General features: G+C 41.0%; 1 protein-coding gene across 1 annotated transcript in view; it reads left to right on the forward strand.

Moving 5' to 3' along the window:
- Positions 1 to 2,656: 2,656 nt before the first annotated feature.
- Positions 2,657 to 23,263, forward strand: part of ATP6V0A1 (ATPase H+ transporting V0 subunit a1) — a gene marked incomplete in the record, with an annotated part of 69,884 nt that continues 49,277 nt past the window's right edge. The window contains 5 exon segments of the mRNA XM_014590691.2: positions 2,657 to 2,696; positions 4,779 to 4,941; positions 13,600 to 13,678; positions 15,035 to 15,132; positions 16,918 to 17,046. Of these exon segments, the coding sequence (XP_014446177.1) occupies positions 4,825 to 4,941; positions 13,600 to 13,678; positions 15,035 to 15,132; positions 16,918 to 17,046 (423 nt within the window).

Raw genomic sequence — 23,263 nt, forward strand, 5'->3', positions numbered from 1 at the left:
TCTTTCCCTTTGTGTTTGTCATTTTGGTGAACTACAAGAAGATGGTGATTCCCTGACATAGGGGAACTTTGTTTTGTGTCTCACCGATCTGTGAGTTCCTCCAGTATATGAAGCGTGTCTCTTTCATTTCTCAAACCCCAGCAGCTACTACTATGTCTACACATAGTACGGCCTCAGCAAGAATCTGTTGCCTAAAAGGCATCAACCATTAGTCTCAAATTCTATCTCTGAGCTTTGGAGAAGGCAGGTAGGTGGAAAAGTAGATCTGAGTCCACACGGGCATTTCAGCCTGACAGTCAGCATGGCTGCCAAGGACAAGAGCATGGAGAAAAAGAAACAGACCTCCGTGGAAAGACTGAGAGCAGATGAAAGATGACAGAAAGCAACTTTGAGACAATGTACTTTCAAAGAAGCCAGGAAGAATTCAAAGAAATTGAAATGCCTTACAGGTGGAGAATTAAAAAATTGTGGTTAGCAAACAGCTGACTCTGAGGCTAGTTTATTTTTAAGTCTGAGAGGAAGGAAATGACAGTCATTTTGTAATAGTTTTCTAAAACTTGGGAGACTTTTTTTTTTTTTTAAGAATTATTTTATTTATTATTATTATTATTATTCAGTTTGAACAGAGAAAGATGGGGGAAGAAAGTAAGCCACCAGGTCCAGGACTCAAAACGCAGTTGGCCATATGAGAGTCCAGCATTCGACCACCGTGCCACCTGTGGGCCCCAAAGTTGGCAGGCTTTCAAGTGTAGGTCCTGTATGCTTCGGGGAGTGCTAGGGTGAGGGGGTCTTTTAGGATAGGTAGGGACCAGGGAGAAGGGAAAGTGTCCGTCTCTAGGAGAGACTACGTCTCTGGGAGGTCATAGTGAAGTCAAGTTTTATCTTTATTCACAATATGAGATAAAAAATTCAAATAAAACATCCATCTTTGCATTTCATTATTTCATTTAAGTTGCTAAGGAAGGATTAATAATGTTTTTACTAGGTAGACAAAATTACCAGCAGCAAGTTTTCATCTGAAATATCTCCTCCTTGCACTTGAATCTCAAAAGGGCTCCACCACCCATAGAGACTGAATAACCGGTTTTCCGAGTTTTTCTTGACATGGTTCAGGCTATTACAAATGCCTGAGATCCCTATATCCTTTTAAAATGAAAGAGAACATCAATATCAATATTTGAGAAAGTAATTTAAAAAAAATAATCACTTTTGCACTTTTTAATAAATGTTTTTAAACGAATTTGAGGAATTGAAAACTCCTAAGTGCTCAAATGGGCCACAAGAATCTAACAAGATTTAAAAAAAAAAAAGAATCTAACAAGATAAAAATTTGCATTCACAACATATGGCCATGTGGGGTTTTCCTCTTCACTGGAGAAAAACAGACCCCAGCAGTTGGTGGAAGGAATGAATCACATAACCTTTCATAGAAGAGTTTTTCACACTTAGGTGGACAAGATCCATTTAAAGACTCTATTACAGGATATACCTTAAAGAAGTAGCTCTACAATATGGGACTCAAAGGGTGTCATCTGTACAATAAGACTGCGTGTGTGTGTGTGTGTGTGTGTGTGTGTGTGCGTGTGTGTGTAGAAGAACCTGGACAAGATGCTAAGTGTCCCTCCTGCTCTCAGGTCATTTCATAATGATGTCTCCTTTTCACACTCTGTCCCTAGAGGAATAAAAGCTGTGAACTTATGCTTTGGACACGAAAATAAAAGAGAACAAGCAGGAGACCAGCAGGTAGCATGCTGGTTAAGGCACTGGACACTCCGACATGACCAACAGGGTTCAAGTCCTGGAACTGGCGGCTTGCTTTCTCGCTTTCTCTCTTTCTGTGTCTCTCTCTAGACAAATTAAAATAAATAAGAATGAATAAATAGAACTTAAAAATAAATATTTTTTATGGAGAGGTTTTTGCTATAGGGCACGTGCGCTCGCCAGAAAGAGAGAGACAGAGAGACAGAAAGCGAGAAATCACCCCCACGGGGAGATGGCCATGCCAATCCCTTCTCCTCTATTCTACTCTTGGGATCTTAGGCATGCACGTACCCGCGATCGGCGTGAGTTTAAGCCACCGTATCCGGGACTCGAACCACGGTAGTCACAGCCATTACTCCATCTGCTGGTCCCCAAAATAAATAATTCTTTAAAAAAAATAAAGACCAACTTTGCCAAGAGGATATAAGGGCAGGTGGCATGATGGTTAAAGGCAATGGATTCTCACATGAACAACCACAGTTGGAGTCTTGAACCTGGAGGCTTGCTTTCTCACTTTCCTTTTCTCTCTCATCTCTGTAAGATCAAATAATAATAACTAATGGAACTAAATAAATAAACAATTATTTAGAAAAAAGAGAGAGAGAGAAAAGGGATTCTGAAAAATTCAGGGATCAAAGGCCGGAGCTCTTCAGCGCCACCAGCTATGCCTCGGTGACCAGGAGCCACAACACAGGGACCAAGATGGCGTCAGCACGCAGAGCTCGCGGCGCCCCAGCGACTCCGCACTGCGGCAGCCCAGGCGAAGCCGCCCCCTATTGGTCGACTGCGATGAGGTCATCGTGGGGGCGGGCACCGCCGGCGGCGCGGGGGCGGGGCTCTTCCGGCGCACGCGCGTCGAAAGGCTCCTGCCCAGAGCTGCGGAGGCTGCGGGCTTGGCTGCTGCGGCCGCGGTGGCGCGGGGCCGACAGCCGGAGGTGAGCCGGGGCAGTGGGTACGGCGCGGCAGGGGGTGACCTTTGAGGGCCAGAAGAAATCCTTTTATTAGCCCCCCTGGCTTGTCAAAGGAATTAACAGGGATTTTTAGGTCTCCTAAAGAAATCGGGGGTTCATCCCCTCGTGGGGCACCCCGCTGTGGGAAGAGGAACCGCAGTCTCACTGCCCTTTGAAGGCCTCGAACTCCTTCCCCCATTTAAGGGATAGGCGGAAGAACCGGAGGTTATTGGGAAGGCAGAACTTTGGGGGGTTCTTAAAGGGTTTCCCATTTTGAGGATTTCCCTGCCTTGTTTTCCTCACCCTTGGAGGTAGGTGTGTCTGGGTCCAAGGAATTCCTGCTTTCTCGCCGGGTGGACAGGAAATGGAGCAGGTGAATATCTTGGTAGGAGGCGGGGACTGGATGACAGCCGTAAGATTCTTCGAGGCAGGGCGCGGAGAATGGGGAGAGACTGTATTTGGAGTCATCTTTAGCAGAATTGCTCTTCCTTCATATTTTGTTTGCCTAAGAGCCTTTTGGCCGAATTCGTTTTCTCTTTGGCTGCACTGGGATAGAGATGTTCCAGGGAGACCTGTAATCATTAAAGAACCGGAGGAGGGAGGGTCATGGGACGCTATCATTATTGGCAAGCCTGCACTGTGCTGGTCAGGCATAATTTTCTGTGTTAGAAGTTGTGGAATTTATCCTTGTTGAAGGGAGGGAGAGTGGTTGGTAACAGCTCATTTGGGTGATTCAGATAGTCACAATCTTAAAGCCAATCTACATAATCTCTTGAGAAATCTTTGACTATATGTGAACATGTTGTTTTGCTGCTTTGAACATCAAATGCACAAAGGTTCTGTTGTTCAGATTTTTCAAAATGTCTCCCAGCTTTGCGCAAGAATAAATCTTCCTTTGAAGACAGTATCACCCATCAGTACTGAATAGGCATGCCCTTAAGACACTAAAAATACTGTACACTCTGCTGAGTTTAGATACTGTCCGGTCTGTGCCTTCCGTTAGCTGATTCAAGATAAATACTATAATTGCAGTTTCAGGACCACTGATAGCGCCAATTGTCTTTGAAACCCGGCTACGTTAAGACCGCCCTAAACCGAAACCTTTATTGCTCCTGCTTGAGATTTGAGCAATGGAGGGATGATACTAGTCTTGAAGGTAGGGGAGAGAAACAACGCTGCAGAGGTGGAAAGTGTATTCTCTGTGGCTTGATAAAAATGCTTTGTCATGATCAGTATGTTCCTGTCATGCTTGGTTTGAAATTGAGCTTAATAGGCTCACTGGTTCCTGTTTTAGATGATGGTTATTTGTTTGGATGCCTCGGAGAGAGAAATGGTATTTTCTGAGGAGTTTGGAAGGTTAAACCTTTGAATGAAGGCATAGCTTTAGGGTCGTGCTGCCACCGTGGCTATTTGAAGTGGGCATTGTCAGGGGCTGGCAGGTGGCGTGGTGGTTAGGGGTTCTGGACTCCCACATGGGCGAACGCAGTTCAAATCCCAGACCTAGTGGCTTGATTTCTCTCTCTCTTTCTCTCTCTCTACTCCTTTCTGGCCAAATTCAATACGTAAATGAAGTTAAATAAAATGATTGTTTTTAAAAAACGAGTGGGCATTGTCAGTGGAGGGGAGGAAACTAGTCCCAAGGCAGACATCTTTTATGAGAGGGTAATTAAGGTCTCCTGTTTGTTCCCTGCACAAGCAAAATATGGTTGTGCCGCCTCCTAATATTGTGTCCAGGGTATTTAAAGACCCGTTTGGGGTTCCAGTTCCTGTCTTTAATCTGGATACGTTCTTATGTGTTGAGTTGCTCAAAATATTGTCATTCGATCCTGATGTTGACTGCAAAGGAAATGCCTTTTCATCTGGCACTATGTGGACAGGATTCAGTAACTGCCTTTGCACTTTCTCTTTGCCATTTTTCCAAACAGGATGTGAAAACAGTTGTCAAGGACCTGTCAGCATTGGGTAGAAGAAATAGAAATGCAAATTGAAAGAGCCATATGGAAGGGGTGTCTTTTGTTCTTAAGTCTCTCAGTAATTTTCAAAGTCATGTCATTTTCTCTTTCTCAGGTTGGAGAGAAATCCAGGACTCAGCTGACTAGTGCTTCTTGCCACCATGGGGGAGCTTTTCCGAAGTGAGGAGATGACGCTGGCCCAGCTTTTTCTTCAGTCAGAAGCTGCTTACTGTTGCGTCAGTGAATTAGGAGAACTAGGAAAGGTTCAGTTTCGCGATGTAAGTAGTTCCAAGGCTGCTTCTTCATTACCATTGAATTCTTATGTTTCTCATCACAGCCAGTTGCCTTATAATGAATGTTTCTGTTTCTATTTGCAAAAATCACATTATAGCGCTGGCTTGTTGGTCGAGCATACACTTTAAGTTGCCTTTCTAGGTGATAATGTCATACGCTAGCCCTTCCATTCTTTTTGTTAGCTCTCCCTTTGAGAACCATCCTAAGCATTCTCAAGGTAACTGCTTGGGATACAGGGAGATTTTCACTTGTTTTGGGGCTCCTTAGCACCCATGACAGGATTTTTTTTTAATTGCTGCTGTGGGGCCAGCAGGTGGTGGAGTGGTTAAGGTGCTAGACTCCCAAATACCTGACCACAGTTCAAATCCTGGACCCGGCAGCTTGAAAATCTCACTGGGTGCATGTGCATGCCAAAGTCCCAGGAAGAGAATGGGGCAGAAGGGATTACAGCATGACTATCCCCTCTAGGGGGTGATTTCTCACTTTCACTATCTCTCTCTGGTGAGTGCATGTGCCCTATTGCAAAAATCTTAAAAAGAAATTGTGTAGTTCTTCCATACACTAGAAGGGGTGTGTGTGTGTGTGTGTGTGTGTGTGTGTGTGTGTGTGTTGGGGGCAGAGTTGTTAGTTTGTTTTACAAAATCTGAGACATCCAGCTATAGCTATATATTGGGTCATCATTCACCACACCTCTTTCATACAGTCACTGTAGTCGTGGCTTTATACTGATCAGTGTGTGTAGTGATTAAATCCTCTCTCCTCCACTATGATCTAAGCAACATGAAGACAGGGACAGTCTCTGTCTTTGTTCACTATTGTATCTTTTTATTTATTTATTTTTTTGAGAGGTTTTTTACTATAGGGCGCATGCACTCGCCAGACAGACAGAGAGAGACAGAGAAACAGAAAGCAAGAAATCACCCCCGAGGGGGGATGGTCACGCTGCAGTCCCTTCTCCTCCATTCTCCTCTCGGGATCTTGGGCACGCATGCACATGCACCTGGTGTGAGTTTAGGCCACCGGGTCCGGGACGCGAACCGCAGTCAACTACGTGGGAGTCCAGTGACATAGCCATTATGCTAACTGCTGGTTCCCAATTACTGTATCTTTTTGAAAAAGAATTCTTTTATTTTATCATGATTTATTTATTTTATTTTAATTTGACCAGAGAAGAACAGAGAGAGATAGAGAGAAAGTGAGAAAGCAAGCTACTAGGTCCAGGACTTGAACTATGGTCTGCCATATGGGAGTCCAGCACCCTTAACCACCACTCTACCTGCCACCCCTCGCTATTGTACCTTTTTTTCTTTTTTAAAAATTATTTTGTTCACTTATTTATTTTTTCTTTTTTCACATGGGTTTTTGCCAGAGAAAGAGAGAAAGAGAGAGAGAGTGCGCAAGCTGCCAGGTTCAGGACTCGAACCGTGGTCAGCCATGTGGGAATTCCAGTGCCTTAACCACCATTCCACCTGCCGCCCCTTCACTATTGTATCTTAAGTGTCCACATACAAGATATTTGATCAGAATTTGTTGGAATGAATAAGTGAATAAAAAAGGAGTGATCAGAAAGGGGTGAGATCAATCGTTAGGTTTCCCGAAATTGGTAAACTTTCAGAAAGTTCTCAACTGAACTGAAACTACACAAATATAATTCATTGATGTGGTTTTATTCCTCATTCTCTTTGAACCATTTTGTACTGTCTTTCTTCTAGTAATTTAGTTTTATTTGATTAGTCTTTTTCTTGTCCTCTACTAACCTGTATGATCTCCCCTGCCCTAGCCCTAAGTCTGTGCCCCAAGCTCTCCTCTCTGCCCTTTGGGTTAATTTGCTCTGTATCCACATCTTTCTTTTTCTCTCATCTAGTCTGCAATCTTCCATCTTTATTCAGTTGAGTCCAAAATCTGTATCTCTGACCCCAGCCTCCTAGACACCATTCCTACATTACAGCTTTCTAAGATTATTTTACCTGGCAGTTTTCTCTGCTTTCCAATCTCAGTATGTCTAAATCCCAACCCTTAACCTCTTCACAAACTATTTCATTACAACTCCTTAAACATGAGCTTATATATCAGTATCCTTCCAGTTTTATAGGCTTGAAACCCGTCAAACCTGCCACCTTATTTACTGTGCAACTGTTAGTTAATCTGGTTCTATGGCGTCTCCCGTCTTAACTTCTGCTCTCTTTATCCTGCCCCCCTTCTTTGGCCTTATGCTGTGTTTCAGTGATAAAAAAATGAACACCTGTGTTTCTACTTTCTACTTAAGAAATAAATTCCACCTACAATGGCATCTTCTTCACATCATTCTTCCATACCATTCTCCCTTCCTCCCCAGATGTAACTTAAGTAAGCTTTTTGCTTTTGTCATTCTCAAGTGTTTATCTTTTTACTTTTGTCATGTATGTATGTGTGCGTATATATATCACTAATCACTAATAAGTAATTTAATTTTGTATATTTTAAAACTATACATAGTATCATATGTATCTTTCTAGTGCTGTTTAAATTCTACATTGTTTCTGAGATTTGATCATGCTGATACATGTAGCTCAAATTTATTCTTTCAAATTGCTATACAGCTGTTATAAGCATGTACACAGTATGTCAGTTTCTAGTATTTATATTTAGGTTGATTTCAATTCTCAGTGTTATAATGCAGATTCATGTATGTATAGCTATGCAATAATTTCTCTAGGTTAGAGGTTCTCAAACTTTTGGTTTTATGACTATTTACACTCTTTTAAAAAAGTTTATTTATTTGATCCCATTTGTTGTTATTAATTTTTAATTTTTTAAAAAATGATTATTTTATTTGGGGCCTGCAGGTGGCATGGTGGTTGAGGATGCTGGATTCCCACATGGTAGACCACGATTCTAGTCCTGGTCTTGGTGGCTTGCTTTCTCACTTTCTCTTTCTCTCCCTCTCTCATCAAATTAAAAAGTTGAGACCAGCAGTTGGTGTAATGGCTATGTCGCTGGACGCCCATATAGTCGACCACAGTTCGAGTCCCGGACTCAGTGGCTTAAACACATGGGCGTGTGTGCATGTGTGCCCAAGATCCTGAGAGGAGAATGGAGGAGAAGGGGTTGTGGCATGGCCATCCCCCTGGGGGGTGATTTCTCATTTTCTGTCTCTATGTCACTCTGGTGAGCGCACATGCCCTATAGCAAAAACCTCTCAAAAAAAAAAAAAGTAACAATAACAAATGGAATTAAACAAATAAATAAATTTTTATAAAGGAATTATTTTATCTAACTTTATTTATTTTATTTTTAGTTTGATCAGAGAGGAACAGAGTGAGAAAGAGAGAGAGTGAGAAAGCAAGCCGCCAGGTCCAGGACTAGAATCATGGTTGACCATGTGGGAGTCCAGAGTTCTTAATCACCACACCATCTACCATACCCTTTTTAATTTTTTTTTTTTAGAGAGAATTTTGCTATAAGGCACATGTTCTTACCACAGAAACAGAGAGAGACAGAGAAGCAGAAAACAAGAAATCAACCCCTCCCTCCCCCCCAGGAGGGATGGCCACACCACAATCCCTTTTTTTCCATTCTCCTCTCAGGATTTTGGGTACACATGCATGCACACATGCCTGGTGTGAGTTTCAAGCTGCCAGGTCCATGACTCAAACCAGTCAACTATGTGGGAGTCCAGTGATGTAACCATTATGCCATCTGCTGGCCCCATTATTTTTTAATTTGACCAGAGAGAGAAAGGGAAGGTGAGAAATAAGCGTCTAAGGTCCAGGACTCAAACCATAGTCAGCCATGTGGGAGTCGAGCGCCTTAACTACCATGCCACCTGCTGGCCCCTTTCTTCATACTCTTAAAAATTGAGACCTCCCTCAAAGAGCTTTTACTTGTGTGAGTTAGAGCTATTAATATTTACCATATTAGAACTTAAAACAGATACATTTCAAGTATTTATTAAATAATTGAACAATGATAATAAGCCTACTACTTGTTATCATAAATAACGTTTTTATTAAAATATCTATATTTTCCAAAACAAAACAAATAGTGAGAAGAGTGGCATTGTCATTATATTTGCGAAAATATCTTTAATTTCTGAATTAATAGAAGACAGCTAGACTCTTGTATCTGCCACTGAGTTCAGTTGTGATACGCGTCCTGAGCTTCTGGAAGACTTCACTGAACACGCATGAGAGAATGAGAATGAAAGAGGCCAATGATGTCTTCACGTTATCGTGAAAATAACATTGACATTATGACTGGCTGCTCCTCTAGGGGTTGTCACTAAGCATTGCTGAGTATCATGCGTGTCTTTAACTCTGTTAGGTGCTGTCACAGTGTACTTTCACAGTGAACATACCTGACAGTCCATGCTCATATCAGTGTTGAGAGTTCCCCTCATTCCACATTTGTGTCTACAGTTCTTCTATGTTCAGACTTACATTTGTCAATGATACCATGAAATGGTATCTTGTTTATTTTGTATTTGTTCCATTAATACAGTTAGTATCTTTTTAAAAAAAATATATTTATTTGTTTATTATTATTATTATTATTTGAGAGGTTTTTGCTATAGGGCGCGTGCACTCACCAGAGAGACAGAGACAGAGACAGAAAGCGAGAAATCACTCCTCAGAGGGGGATGGCCACACCGCAATCCCTTCTCCATTCTCCTTTTGGGATCTTGGGTACGCATGCACACACACCCAGTGTGAGTTTTAAGTCACCAGTTCCGGAATGCGAACCACGGTCGACTACATGAGAGTCCAGCAACATAGCCATTAGGCTAACTGCTGGTCCCATATTATTATTATTATCTTCAGTTTGGTATAGGGCACGTGCACTCACCAGAGGGAGGCAAAGAGATAGAGAAAGGGAGAGTGAGAAAGTAGGCACCAGGTCCAGGACTCGAACCATGGTTGGCCATGTGAGAGTCTAGCGCCCTAACCATCAAGCTACCAGCAGGGCCCCAGCTGGTATCTTTTTATCTGTTTATTGGACAAGTGTAGGTTTCCTCTTCCAAAAAGTGTCCATTTGTGCCATTTGTTTCTCTGTTGGATTATTTATCTTTTGCTTATTGACTTTTGGGATTTGTAAAAGTTCCCCATGTTTTCTGAATGCTAATGTTTCTCTGACCCTTTACTGGTAACTTCTTCCAGGCTATGGCTTATCTTTCTTGTTTGTTTGTGATATATTTCATTCTATGTAAATTTTCTTTTTTTCTATTTTCCCCAAAATTTTTAGTTTGAAATTTATTTTTAAATTTTTTTACATAATTATTTTATTTTATTTATTTATTTACTTATTTTAATTTGACCAGAGAGGGATAGAGCAAGAGAGAGAGGGAAAGTGAGAAAGCAAGCCACCTGGTCCAGGACCTGAACCATCAGCCATGTAGGAGTCCAGCACCATAACCACTGCACTATTCACCAGCATAACATTTCATCATAACATTTCATAACCCCAACAAAAAGACCTGTACCTGGGGCCAGCTGGTAACATGATGGTTAAGGTATTAGATCCCACATAGCCGACTCCCCATTTTGAGTCCTGGACCTAGCAGCTTAAAAAACACACTGGGCATGTGTATGTGAGTGTCCAAAATCCCAAAAGGAGAATGGAAGAGAAGGGATCTTGGTGTGGCCAACGCCCTAGGGGGTGATTTTTCACTCGTTCTCCAGTTAGTGCATTTGCTCCATGTCAAAAATCCCCCCCAAAAATAAATAAATAAAAATTTACCACAGGGCACGTGCACTTGCCAGATAGAGGAAGAGAAAGTACCCACTGGTCAGGCGTGGTCATGCCACAATCTTTTGTCCATTTCTCTATCCTGTCAGGACAAGGCATGCATGCACACATGTTCACATGTTTCTCAAGTCCTCTGGGACTTGAACCATAGGGTCAGCCATGAGGGATCTGGCTGCCTTAATCACCAGGCCATGGAACTGTTCTGATGCCGAATTTTTGTTATTGTTGTTGTTGTTATTATTTTTTTAAACATTCAATTGCTATACATCATTTGGCTTGTAAAGAGAATTTACCCAACATGAAATACACTGCAGACCTGTCCAGTTGAGAATACCGTACACATTATCAACAGGTAATAAACCATTACCGTGTCCTACAAATGTCTTCCCTCTCTATTTTTTCTCCCTAATATCCTTCCCTCCACATTTCCCCTCTCCCACCCTCCTTCTACACGGTCTCTGGTGTCCATAACTTTTCAATGCTTTTATGTCCTCCAAGCTTGCTGAAAATTGTTTTTAATTTTTTTTCTTTTTTTGTTTCATGATAGAATATGTGTGCTCATATGAGAGTGAGAGAGAGAGAGTGATGAGAACCCTCCATTGGGCCATGATCTCTTCCTTGCAGTCCTCCCTCAGATTTTAGTTACTGTGTGAGTGCCTGGCTTTTTTTTTTTTTTTTTTTAGTATAACTGCGCCAGGGATTTGAACCACCATTGGTTAGGCTGAAAATCTTTTTTTTTTTTTAAATTATTTTATTTAACTTTATTTATTTTGTTTATTTATTTTAATTTGACCAGAGAGGGACAGAGTGAGAGAGAGAGGGAAAGTGAGAGAGCAAGTTGCCAGGTCTGGAACTTGAACCACAGTCGGCCATGTGGGAGTCCAGCACCCCCTAACCACCATGCTACCTTCCTGTCCTGAGACTGAAATTCTTTTATCTACTCGCTGGCTATATATATGTCTTTTGAGAAATACCTATTGTGGTTCTTTACCCATTTTTTAATCAGATTGTTTGTTTTCTTGCTGTTGAGTTGTTTGAGTTCCTTATATAATTTGGGATACTAACTCCTTATTGGATACATGGTTCGTACATATTTTCTCCCATTCTGTGAGTTTTCTCTTTGCTTTGTTGTTTCCTTTACTCTGCAGTTTTTAGTTAGACATGATGTCATTTATCCATTTCTGCTTTTGTTGTCTTTGCTTTTGTGGTCATATCCAAATAAACATTGTCTAGATCTTTTTTTTTTTTTAATTATAGCCATCCTAGTGGGTATGAAGTAGTTTCTCATTGAGGTTTTTCATTTGCATTTGCCTCATGGATAATGATATTAATTAAGTCATTTTTATAGTTTTTTTAAAATTTGTTAGAGGGCATATGTGCTTGACAGAGAGAAATAGAGAGACAGAGGGGGAGAGAGAGGAAGCACCCCCTAATGGGGTGTGATCACACCATAAACCCATCTCATCCATTTCTTCACCCTGTTGGGGTTTTGGGCATGCATGTACTGGTGCCTGTCATGTTTTTCAAGTCATCAGGGCTGGAATTTTATTTTTTTTTTTAAGAATTATGGGAGTTGGCAGGTGGTATGGTGGTTAAGGGCACTGGACTCCCACATGACTTGACCATGATTCAAGTCCCGGGCCTGGCGGCTTGCTTTCTCACTTTCCCTCTCTCTTTCTCTCTCTAACTCTGCAGAGAGAGAGAAAGAAAGTGAGAAAATAAGCCACCGGGTTTGGGACTCAAACCGTAGTCGGCCATGTGAGATTCCAGCACCCTTAACCACCCCACCACCTGCCAGCCCCAGTAGTCTATTATAAGTAGACTATACCACAATGTCTGTATTCATGTTCATGTTGATGAATATTTGGATCATTACCTATTTGGGGCTATTATGAATAAAATATCTGTAAACATTACTGTAAAAGTATTTTCTGAATATGTTTTTATTTTTCTAAGCAATTACCCAGTAGTGGAATGCTCAGTCCTGGGGTCAGCAGGTATGTGTTTAACTTTATGAGACACGGCCAGCAGTTTTCTGAAATTTTACTATTTAATACCATTGATCACAACAAACAGTAATCATTGGTTTGAATCTATTTCTTCTGGGAAGCTGAAGACTAGAGCATAGCTTGTTATTGTTATTAGCGGTTCTCTTAATCTCTAGTAATTTTTCTGTCTGAGGGGTTTTTTGTCCTTATTACTATATTGAGTTCTTGAAGAGAGAGCTGTTTAATGCAGGACTCTAAATACATAGAATTAAACTCATGAATTATGTTTAAATATTCAAAGCTAGGCCATAGCTTATTCTTTGTATTTGCCCCAGTACCTAGCACAATATCTGGTACAGGTTTGGTGCTCTGAAAATGTTGAGTAACTACAGTTCTTTATTTATTTGTGTCATTTTTACATATGCTCTCTTACTGCTTGTATTGATCTTTCTTCTTTATTAGATTGCAAGCTTCTTCATGAGTAAAGATTGTTTTATTTTTGTTTGTATTATCCAGAATGTCTGCCCTATTGCTTTGACAATTATTTGTGGTGTACTGTTGAATAAACTAAGAAGGTGAAGATCTGGGACAAAAGAACAAAAAAAAATTTACTGCTGTTTCTTCTTATGAAGAACAAGAGAAGTAAAACCAGACGCTGTCTGTGTTAGGAAAAATACCGAGCACCACTATGTTTTGCCTAATTGGCCTGCATTTCATTAACGTGTTACAGTAGCAGGAGAGGGAGGGTTTTTTTTTCTTTAGCTGGTATAACCGACCACAAAGCAGTTTCTGTGAATCTTCTGATAATTTTCATTAGCACTGCATCAGACATCAACACAAAGTAGATTTTTCTCTTTGCAGGATGTGTTGCTGGCAAACAGGAAATAGCTGCAGTATTTGAATGTTTGTTATTGTATTCTTATTTTTCAGTTAAATCCAGATGTGAATGTTTTCCAGCGGAAGTTTGTGAACGAAGTTAGAAGATGTGAAGAAATGGATCGAAAGCTTCGTATGTACATTTTGGTCTTGTATGATGTTCCTGTCGTGAACTATTTCTTTCTCTTGTATGAAAAACATAGTCTTTTTTTTTTTTTAAGAAAAAAATTATTATTTTATTTTATTTATTATCATTATTTTTTAACTATAGGGCATGTGTGCTCACCAGAGAGAGACAAGAGAGAGAGAGAAAGAGGGAAAGTGAGAAAGCAAGCCACCAGGTCTGGGATTTGAACCTTGGTCAGCCATGTGGGAGTCAGCAACGTAACCACCATACCACCTGCTGGCCCAAGACAAAGTTTTCTTTTCTTTTTTTTTTTTTTTTTGAGAGTTTTTTGCTACAGGGCGTGTGCGCTCGCCAGAAAGACAAAGAAACAGAGAGACAGAAAGTGAGAAATCACCCCCCCATGGGGGATGGCCATGCCACAATCCCTTCTGCATTCTCCTCTTGGGATCTTGGGCATGCATGCACACACACCCGGCGTGAGTCCAAGCTACCGGGTCTGGGACTTGAACCGCGGTCAACTACATGGGAGTTCAAAGACATAGCCATTACACTAACTGCTGGTCCCAAGACAAAGTTTTCTTAATAAAGGAAAAAAAAAATTACTGCCGAAGAAGAAGAAAAACCTTGCAATCATGATGTGAATTTTTTGTATACAAATAGGTTTTACAGCATTTGGGCTAGGTTGTGCTTAATCGAACCCTTGCTCTAAACAACATGTTGCAAGCCTTTTAATAAACCCCTGCCTTTAAAAAAAAAAAAAAAAAAAAAAAACCTGTTTATTTTGTTTTATTTATTATTATTATAATTTTTTCCCCCAAGTTTACTGGAGAGAGACAGAGAGAGAAAGGGAAAGTAAGAAAGCAAGCCACCAGGTCCAGGACTAGAACTGTGTTCGGCCATGTGGGAGTCCAGCACCCTAACTAACCATCATGCTACCTGCCAGTCCCAATAAACCCCTTTTGATGTGGAGTTGTCTCACTAGTTTATTAAATGTAAAATATTCTACTGAATTGCACTCTTCTTCTGTAACTCTGGTTTGCTATCAGTACCTATAACCAGAGCCATTATACTTTGTAGTACCATTGCAGAGGCTAGAGTGTTAAAACAGATAGATCAAGGCCAGTTTTAAGGCCAGAAGGGAGAGAGAAGGCAGTTGTGGGATGACCACCCTCTTTGGGGTATCCTGAGGGAGTGTGAAGAGAAAGAGGGACATGGAGTCAAAAGGAGTTTCTTTTATATAAAAGTTCTTTCTTAGAATGAAACTATATACCAGGCTTTTGGATCTTTTAATTTTTTTCCTGGTACAGTAGCAATACCGGGCATGTGTAGCTAAACATGATGCTTTTCATTTGATCATTTTAGGATTCGTTGAGAAAGAGATACGAAAAGCTAACATCCCAATTATGGACACTGGTGAAAACCCAGAGGTACCCTTTCCCCGGGACATGATTGACTTGGAGGTAAGCAATTCTGAGAAAGTCAGATTAATTTCTTTTTACTCAAATGTAGAGATTACTTTACTAAGTGGATGGATAGTAGAATAACTCTTGCTAACCTGTTAGTGTTGTCTGTTGATTTTAAATTTCTTGTATATATTATTAAAATGAATTTTTTTATGGTATCAAAAAGTATCTTAAATACTTAAACAGTATCTTAAATAGTATCCTATGGCACTAAGTGTATTTTTATTGACTTATTGAACCTTATTGGAGTTATGCACTTTTTCTAGTAGTTTATTAATCCTCTAGATTAAATGAATAGCCAATGGACTTTAACTTTTTTTTTTTTCAAAAATTTTTTTTTGGAGAGGTTTTTTTGCTATAGGGCACGTGAGCTCGCCAGAAAGACAGAGAGAGACAGAGACAGAAAGCGAGAAATTACCCCCCAGAGGGAATGGTCATGCCTCAATCCCTTCTCTTCCATTCTCTCAGGATCTTGGGCACGCACGCGCGTGCACCCGGTGTGAGTTTAGGCCACTGGGTCCGGGACTCGAACCGCGGTCGACTACATGGGAGTCCAACAACATAGCTATTACACTAACTGCTGGCCCCTTCAGTTATTCTTTTGATTTGTTTACTTATTGCCAGCGGACTCATGGGCTTGCCAGAGAGGAAACACCTCCCAGTGGGGCGTGGCCACACTGCAATCCTTCTTCCTTCATTTCACTCTTCCCATGAGATTTGGTCATGCAGGCATATGTACCCAGCATATTTCTCAAGCTGCTGTGGCCAGAATTAGAACCATGGTTGGCCATGTGGGATCCAGCTCCCTATGCATACTGTTATCTACTGTTCTGCGGAGCCGGCCCTATAATAGAACCTGTAGACAAAGAAGAACTATTTTCTTCTCTTCATTCATGATAGAACATGTGCACGTGACAGTGAGAGAGAGGAGCATCCTACACTGGATCTGGTCATGCTGTCATCCCCTCCTCTGGTGCTCCAGCCTCAGATCCTGAGCACTTGTACGTGTACTTGGCATGTTTCAGAAAGACTAGGAATTCAAACTGCAATCACCATGTGAAATCTAACTTTTTTTAGAATTTTTTATTTTATTTTATTTATTATTTTAAAATTTTCATATAGGGCACGTACATCTGCCAGAGAGAGACAGAGAGAAAGTAAGAAAGGAAGCTGTTAGGTTCAGAACTTGAACTGCAGTCATATAGGAGACTAGGGCATAACCACCATGCCACCTGCTGGCCCCTCCAACTTCTCTTGAGCAGCACATTACTGCTGCACTTAGAGCCAGCCCAAGAAAGATATTTTAAAAAATATATTATTTTAACTTTATTTATTTATTTATTATTTGAATTTGACCAGAGAGGAGTAGAACAATAGAGCGAGAGCAAGAGAGAGGGAAAGTGAGAAAGCAAGCCTAGAGGTCCAGGACTCGAATCACAGTGGGCCTTGTGGGAGTCAGCACCCTTAACCACCAAGCCACCTGCCAGCCCCAAGAAAGACTATTTTGAGCAAAAACATGTTCATTAAAGAATTTCTCTAAAGCCAGTCCCTTGACCTAGTGGTTCAGGAAGCCAGATCCAACGTGGCTGACCGTGTAATTCAAATCCTGGTCTGGTGGCTTGTAAAACATGCTGGGAATGTGCATGTGTGTGCACATATGTGTGCATGTGTGATCACAATCCTGATAGAATGGATAAATGGAGGAGAAGGGGTTGCAGCATGGGTGTGCTTTATGGGAGGTGTATTCTCCCTCTCCTAATAGTTTTCTTTTTTTCTCTCTAGGCCAATTTTGAGAAGATCGAAAATGAACTGAAGGAAATCAACACAAACCAGGAAGCTCTGAAAAGAAACTTCCTGGAACTGACTGAATTAAAATTTATACTTCGCAAAACTCAGCAGTTTTTTGATGAGGTCAGACTATTGTTTCTTTTAGTATTTGAGCAGGCGATGCTACACCTACAGAAGTGGGCCATATTTTTATTCCAATAATTATTTTAATTTGCTAGTTTGGAAGCAATATCATTTTTTACACCTTGTTTTAGTTAAAGAAATGTCAGATTATGTTCCATTATTCATACAATACACAGCCAGCCATGGTTTTGTATATTTTCACATTTTTCTGCAATTTTTCATCTCAGGATGGGGAAAGGAACCTTAAAGTAGTTGTATTAATATAGTTAGTTGAAATTTTTACATTATATTTATTATAGTTATAAGGTAAGTATATGCTTAAGGTTAAAATTAAGGGTGAAGAAACAGACATTTGGTTATATACAAAATTATAACAAGGGTTTAATTTTCAAACCTTTTGTCATTAAATTTCCATTTTATTCTCTATATCTGCTTATCAGCCTTTGAATCCATTTTTTCGGCACTTCAGATAGCACATGACACACTAATTTTTCAAAAGAGTTTTTACTGTGTGGTATAGAACTATAGTTAGGATGCTCGTTTGAAACCTCTGGATTTCACATAAACTCAACTGCATTACCTTATGGGAAAAAGTGTTAATAAATTCCTGGGTTAAAAAATGTAGGTGACTGGTGACTAAGTTGCCAGGTCACAGCTTGCTGAGGTGACCTCAGAGAGGGGATGAGAAGTCAGCCTTGTGGGAGCTTCCTTCCAATAAACCTGGGGAGGAGTCTTAGCTTCCAATTCAGTGTGGCTTTTCTGTTGGCCCAAAATGTGGGTACCTCTTTTTGACAGGGGTTTTTGCCATCAGATTAGCAACATTAGATTCTTTGGAAATTACTCTAGTCTCTAAATCAGTGTGCTTCCCCCTTAAGGTTCTTTTTTTCCTTTGTTCAACAAAAAGAAAGCTTGGCAAAGCTCTTAAATAGAGAGCTCATTTTCGTTAGCATCTGATATGTTCTCAGTTTTACTTGTAATTTTTGTCTTTTGAGGAGGAGATCATTTCTCTGAAGTGTTTTGACCAGCAACAGCAGCCTCACCTGGGATCATGTCAGAAATACAGATGACTAGTCCCTACCCTAAACCTTTTGAAGCAGGAACTCTGGGGATGGGACTCAGCAGTCTGTTTTAACAAAGTGATTCGGTGACATGCAAATTCAAAAACCATTAGGCTAGAGGATGTTTGCTGAGGATGCGACACATTCCTCAGTAATTAAGGATTTGGCTTACAGAAGCCTTGCTCATTCAAAAGATGTACCAGGGCAAGAGAAAAGAGGGAAAGCTCATGTGAGTTTAATTGCCTGCTCCTCCCGAGAATCAGAATCTGGTTATATACTAATAGAGGTTTGTTGTGACTGTGATCATTCAGCTTGCTCACTGAGTTGAGAATTTTGACTGGCAGTAACTTCTTTTGTCAGTCTTTAATTTCATTGCTTTAAAGGTTGTGGTTCTGTGTGATGAATTCTTTTCAAGTGTTTAAGGTCTTTTGCAACAGGCATGGTTACTATTGTATGAGTTTCTTTTTTTAAGAATTATTTTAGTTAACTTTATTTATTTATTTACTTATTTTAATTTAACCAGAGAGGGACAGAGTGAGAGAGAGAAAGGGAAAGAAAGTGAGAACTCAAGCTGCCAGGTCTGGGACTTGAACCGTGGTTGGCCATGTGGGAGTCCAGTGCCCTTAACCAACACATCACCTTCTGGCCCAGGTTTTTTTCTCTCACTCTCTTTTTAAAATTTTTATGTTTATTGTTTTCAAGGGAGTGAAAAGCAGAGAGAGAAAGACAGGCACTCTCCACAGGTCTCCACACTGCAATTCCTTCCCCAGCCTTCTCAGCCAGGCGAAGTCATGGCACATGTGCCTGGCATTTGCAGGTGACTGGGGAATCCAACCTGCAGTATTCAGTATGGATCCTCTATCATTTGAGCACCACCAAGCCAGACACCACATGGCAGTTGTGTTTTTTTCATTGCATGTGTGTGTGTGTGTGTGTGTGTGTGCATGTGCACTTGCAAGAGGAAGATAGGGAGAGAGAGAAAAATCACCCACCAAGGAGCATGGTCATGCACAATCTCTTCTCCATTTCTTCTTCATGTTGGGATTTTGGGCATACGCCCATGTGCACTTGGCATGTTTTTCTAGGCACAAGAGCTGGGATTCAAACCATGGTTGATTGGCCATGTGGGATCTGGTTCCATTAACCACTAGGCTTTGGGGCTGGCCCCTGCAGTACAGTTTTTTTGTTTTTGTTTTTTTAAGAGAGACTTTTTGCTATAGGGTGCATGCACTCACCAGAGAGACAGAGACAGAAAGCAAGAAATTATCCCCTAGAGGGAATGGCCATGCTGCAGTCCCTTCTCCATTCTCCTCTCAGGACCTTGGGCACGCATGCACACGTGCCTGGTTTGAGTTTTAAGTCACCAGGTCTGGGACTTGAACTATGCTCGACTGTGTGGGAATCCAGCAACATAACTTTTTTTTTTTTAATTTTATTTATTTATATTTGACTAGAGAGGAACAAAGAGAGAGAAAGAGAGAAGGAAAGTGAGAACAAACGGCCGGGTCCGGGACGTGAACCATGGTCAGTCATGTGGGAATCCACCCTTAACCACCACACCACCTGCTGGTCCCAGATTTTAATGAACTAATAATCTGGAATTTCAGTATACTCACTCCCTAAATGTTACTGTGTTTTTATTCATTAATTCACTGAACATATAATAAACACCTAACTCTTTGTGAGGCACAAATGAGGAAAAGGAAAACATGGCCCCTGTGTTTAAGGAATGTACCATTTAGTCATATTAGAAGCATCCCTGTATGGGGGCTGGCTGATGGCATGGTGGTTAAGGTGCTAGACTTTCACATGGCTGACCTTGGTTCAAGTCCCAGGCCTAGCAACTTGCTTTCTTACTTTCCCTTTCTCTCTCTCTGGTTAAAGTAGTAATAATAATAATAAATGGAATTAAATAATTATTTTAAAAAAGAAAGAATGAAAGAAAGAAAAATCCCTATATGCAAGGCCTCTGTTTGTTCACAGATGTGTGCTTTGCTAAACACATCCAAGGTACTGCCCACAGATCCCATGTAAAAGTGACCTTACAGTCAAGCCACCGGGACCAGAACTTGAACTGCAGGTGACCATGTGGGAGTCCAGAAACCTAACCATTATGCTATCTGCTGGTCCCATAATTTCTTTTTCTTTTTTCAAGAATTATTTATTTAATTTTCTTTATCATCTTTTTTTTTTTTTTTTTTTTTTTATTTTGCTACAAGACACACACATTCACCACAGGGAGACAGAGAGAGAAACAGTGAAAGCAAGCCCCAGGTTCAGGACTTGAACCACGAATGGTCATGTGGGAGTCGAGCACCTTAACTACCATGCCATCTGCCAGCCCCCAGGACCTTAATTTTTTTTTTTTTTGAGAGGTTTTTGGTATAGGGCATGTGCACTTTCCAGACAGAGAGAGAGAGACAGAAGATAAGAAATTACCCCCTAGGGGGATGGCCATGCTGCAATCCCTTCTCCTCCATTCTCCTCTTGTGACCTTGGGCACACATGCACACGCACCCGGTGTGAGTTTAAGCCACCAGGTCCAGGACTCAAACTGTGGTCAATTACATGGGAGTCCAGCGACATAGCCATTACTGCTGGTCCCAGGACCTTAATTCTTTAACCCTGTTTTTTCCCCTTTTGATATACTCTCTACTGCTGGATGTCACTAGGATGTGTGAAGTGGGTTCCTGAGTTCATGACTTCCTTAGTTCAGGAGTGAGTTAAGTTATGGATTTAGGAATTTTATTTTGTGATTAAAATATCTACACATTTATTGCCCATCTTAGGAGCACAGACTCTTAAGTTTTTATGACCTGTAATGCCCTATCCTCATGGGTGGTTTTCTCCTTCTTAGACAAGACTTTTTTTCACTCTCTGGACGTACTTGGAACACATTGCCTTGGCTGTGACACATTCTCCCACTGGTTTTGTCAGCAGTACCTCTTCATTCCCAGTACTCACAGCAAGGCAGGAAGTCTTCCAGCAGGGCCCTGTCTGCTTTTTCTCTCCAAGGGCACCACCAGTGCCTTGCCACTGGTTTGCAGCCTCAGCCAGGGTCCTTTCCCTAGGCCTTACCCTACTGCCAAACGGCTGTCTCAGGTGTTGCTGCTGTAATTGGAAATGAGATCTTGCAGAGGATTGTGTCTGCACGTGCAAGTGTGCACTTTAAATCGCATGAACAATGAGAAAACGTGGGACCTTCCCACGATATCGGGAACTTAGGGGTTTTCATGAGATTTTCTTCCATGCCTGAAATTGTAATGTTTGCAAATGACCTAAAACACTATCCATTTTAAATTCCTCTTCTTTTTTATAATTTGGTGAATACAATCAATAATTCACAATAGTGATTTAGCAGAAAATGGCTAAATCAGAAAATATCTTTTTCTAGGTGGAGGCAATAGAGGTTTGATTGGTAGGGTGTGTAGAAGGGAAAGGGGAATCATGTATAGAAAACTCTTATGATTTAAGGTGATTACAAATTCAACTCAGCCATTTCTTATCCAGAGCATTTAAAATGACTTGTTAATGATTATCCTTTTCTCAGTCTTCTTGCTTATGAAGAACTGTAAGAGCTGGAGAGATTTCTCTGCATCTTTTACCATAAGCACCATAACATATGAGAACGTAAAGAAGACTGGAAAAGTAATGGTTAATGGCATGCAGATTCCTGCCTTCCTTTCCTTCTGAGTTTCCCGTTCATCTGCTTTCTTTATTTTTCTTTTCCACCTGCCATCTCCTTCGGGGCTTGGGGGAATACCTTCAATGATCAAGTGTAATTTCGTCCTCAGTGTAGGTGAGGGCAGAAGTGTGTGCTCCTGGGAATGGCTGTAGCTTGAACGGGATGTGCTCCTTACACTGAAATGCTGTAGAAATAGAACTGAAGTGTGGCTGCTTCCTTTCTGTAAGGCATGGCTTTCAGTATTCCGGGTGGGGACACAGGGAAACCAGAGAGCACAGCCACGATTTAGAGGGACATTGGCAATATCCCTGTATGAATAGAGGACCCAGATGCTCTGAGATTCAAATTTAGCTATTTTGTTGCTTGGGTTTAGATACTGCTTTAAAAGTCCTTAGTTGGTAGTTCTGGCTATCTTAGGATCCCGTCAAAAGGTTTTATTTTTGAAATGTTTAGCTTTCTTCGCTAAGACTTAGGACTCTTAGGTCTGAACTAGTGAGATGAGTAATTAAGATTTGATTGCAAGTTTCCTTTCGATTTTAGTTCCACTGCTTCTGATTCTCAGGGCATTCTAGATACAGTCTTTAGAGTAGTCTAGTTGCTAAGTGCTGCTTGCCATTCTGTCAGGGAGTCTTGTGAGTAGCAGTCGATGTTACTGGGTTTTTTGTTTTGTTTGGTTTGTTTTTTTGTTTTTTTTTGCTTTTGTTAAGGGATATTCCAGAAACGTGTTGAGAGTTGTGGTCGTCTAGATTGAAAAGGTGCTCACAGTAGGCTGATTCGATGTCAAGTAGAAATAAAAAGAACCTCCTAAACTTCCATGTGGCAGTAATTGGTAACTAGTCTCCCCATTATCTCATCTTAATTTTTCCAACCCCGCTACAGTATTTCTCTGCCCTTTTGGTGTATCCAGTGCCTGCCTACCCTCCACTTCTTTTTTTATTTTTTTTTTTAAATTTGGCACAGAGCATGTGTGTTTGCTGGAGAGAGAGAGAGAGAAAGAAAATGAGAGGGCACTCCCAGGTGGACGGCCACACTGCGATTCCCTTTCCTCTATTCCCATTATTCCCATTCCGGGATTTTGGGTAGACGCAGCTGTGTCAGGTATGTTTCCCAAGGCTCTGGATCCTGGACTCCTACCACGCAGTTGATCACGTGGAATCCAGCCATCTCCACACCACCAGCTGGCCAACCCCCCCCCCTTTTTTTTTTTTTTAAATTTTTGGTTTATACTTAGTTTTTCTACCCTCTTTGTTACATTTATGGTCCTGTGACTATCACGTGAGGTTCCCATGTGGCATTTTATGATGGTGCAGTTGATAGGAATAGAATCAAGTTAAAATGTGGAATGAAAGCGATAGAGAAAAATTATCCTGACTTTTTGCATTATTTTTGCTTCAAGAAAAAGGATTGTTCTGGCTTATTTCAGTCTTTGGTCAAACAGGTAGTGCATGGTTATTAAAGTTGGGGAGATCAGGCT

This window comes from Tupaia chinensis, unplaced genomic scaffold, assembly GCF_000334495.1.
Source record: "Tupaia chinensis unplaced genomic scaffold, TupChi_1.0 Scaffold000477_1, whole genome shotgun sequence".
Lineage (NCBI taxonomy): Eukaryota > Metazoa > Chordata > Mammalia > Scandentia > Tupaiidae > Tupaia > Tupaia belangeri.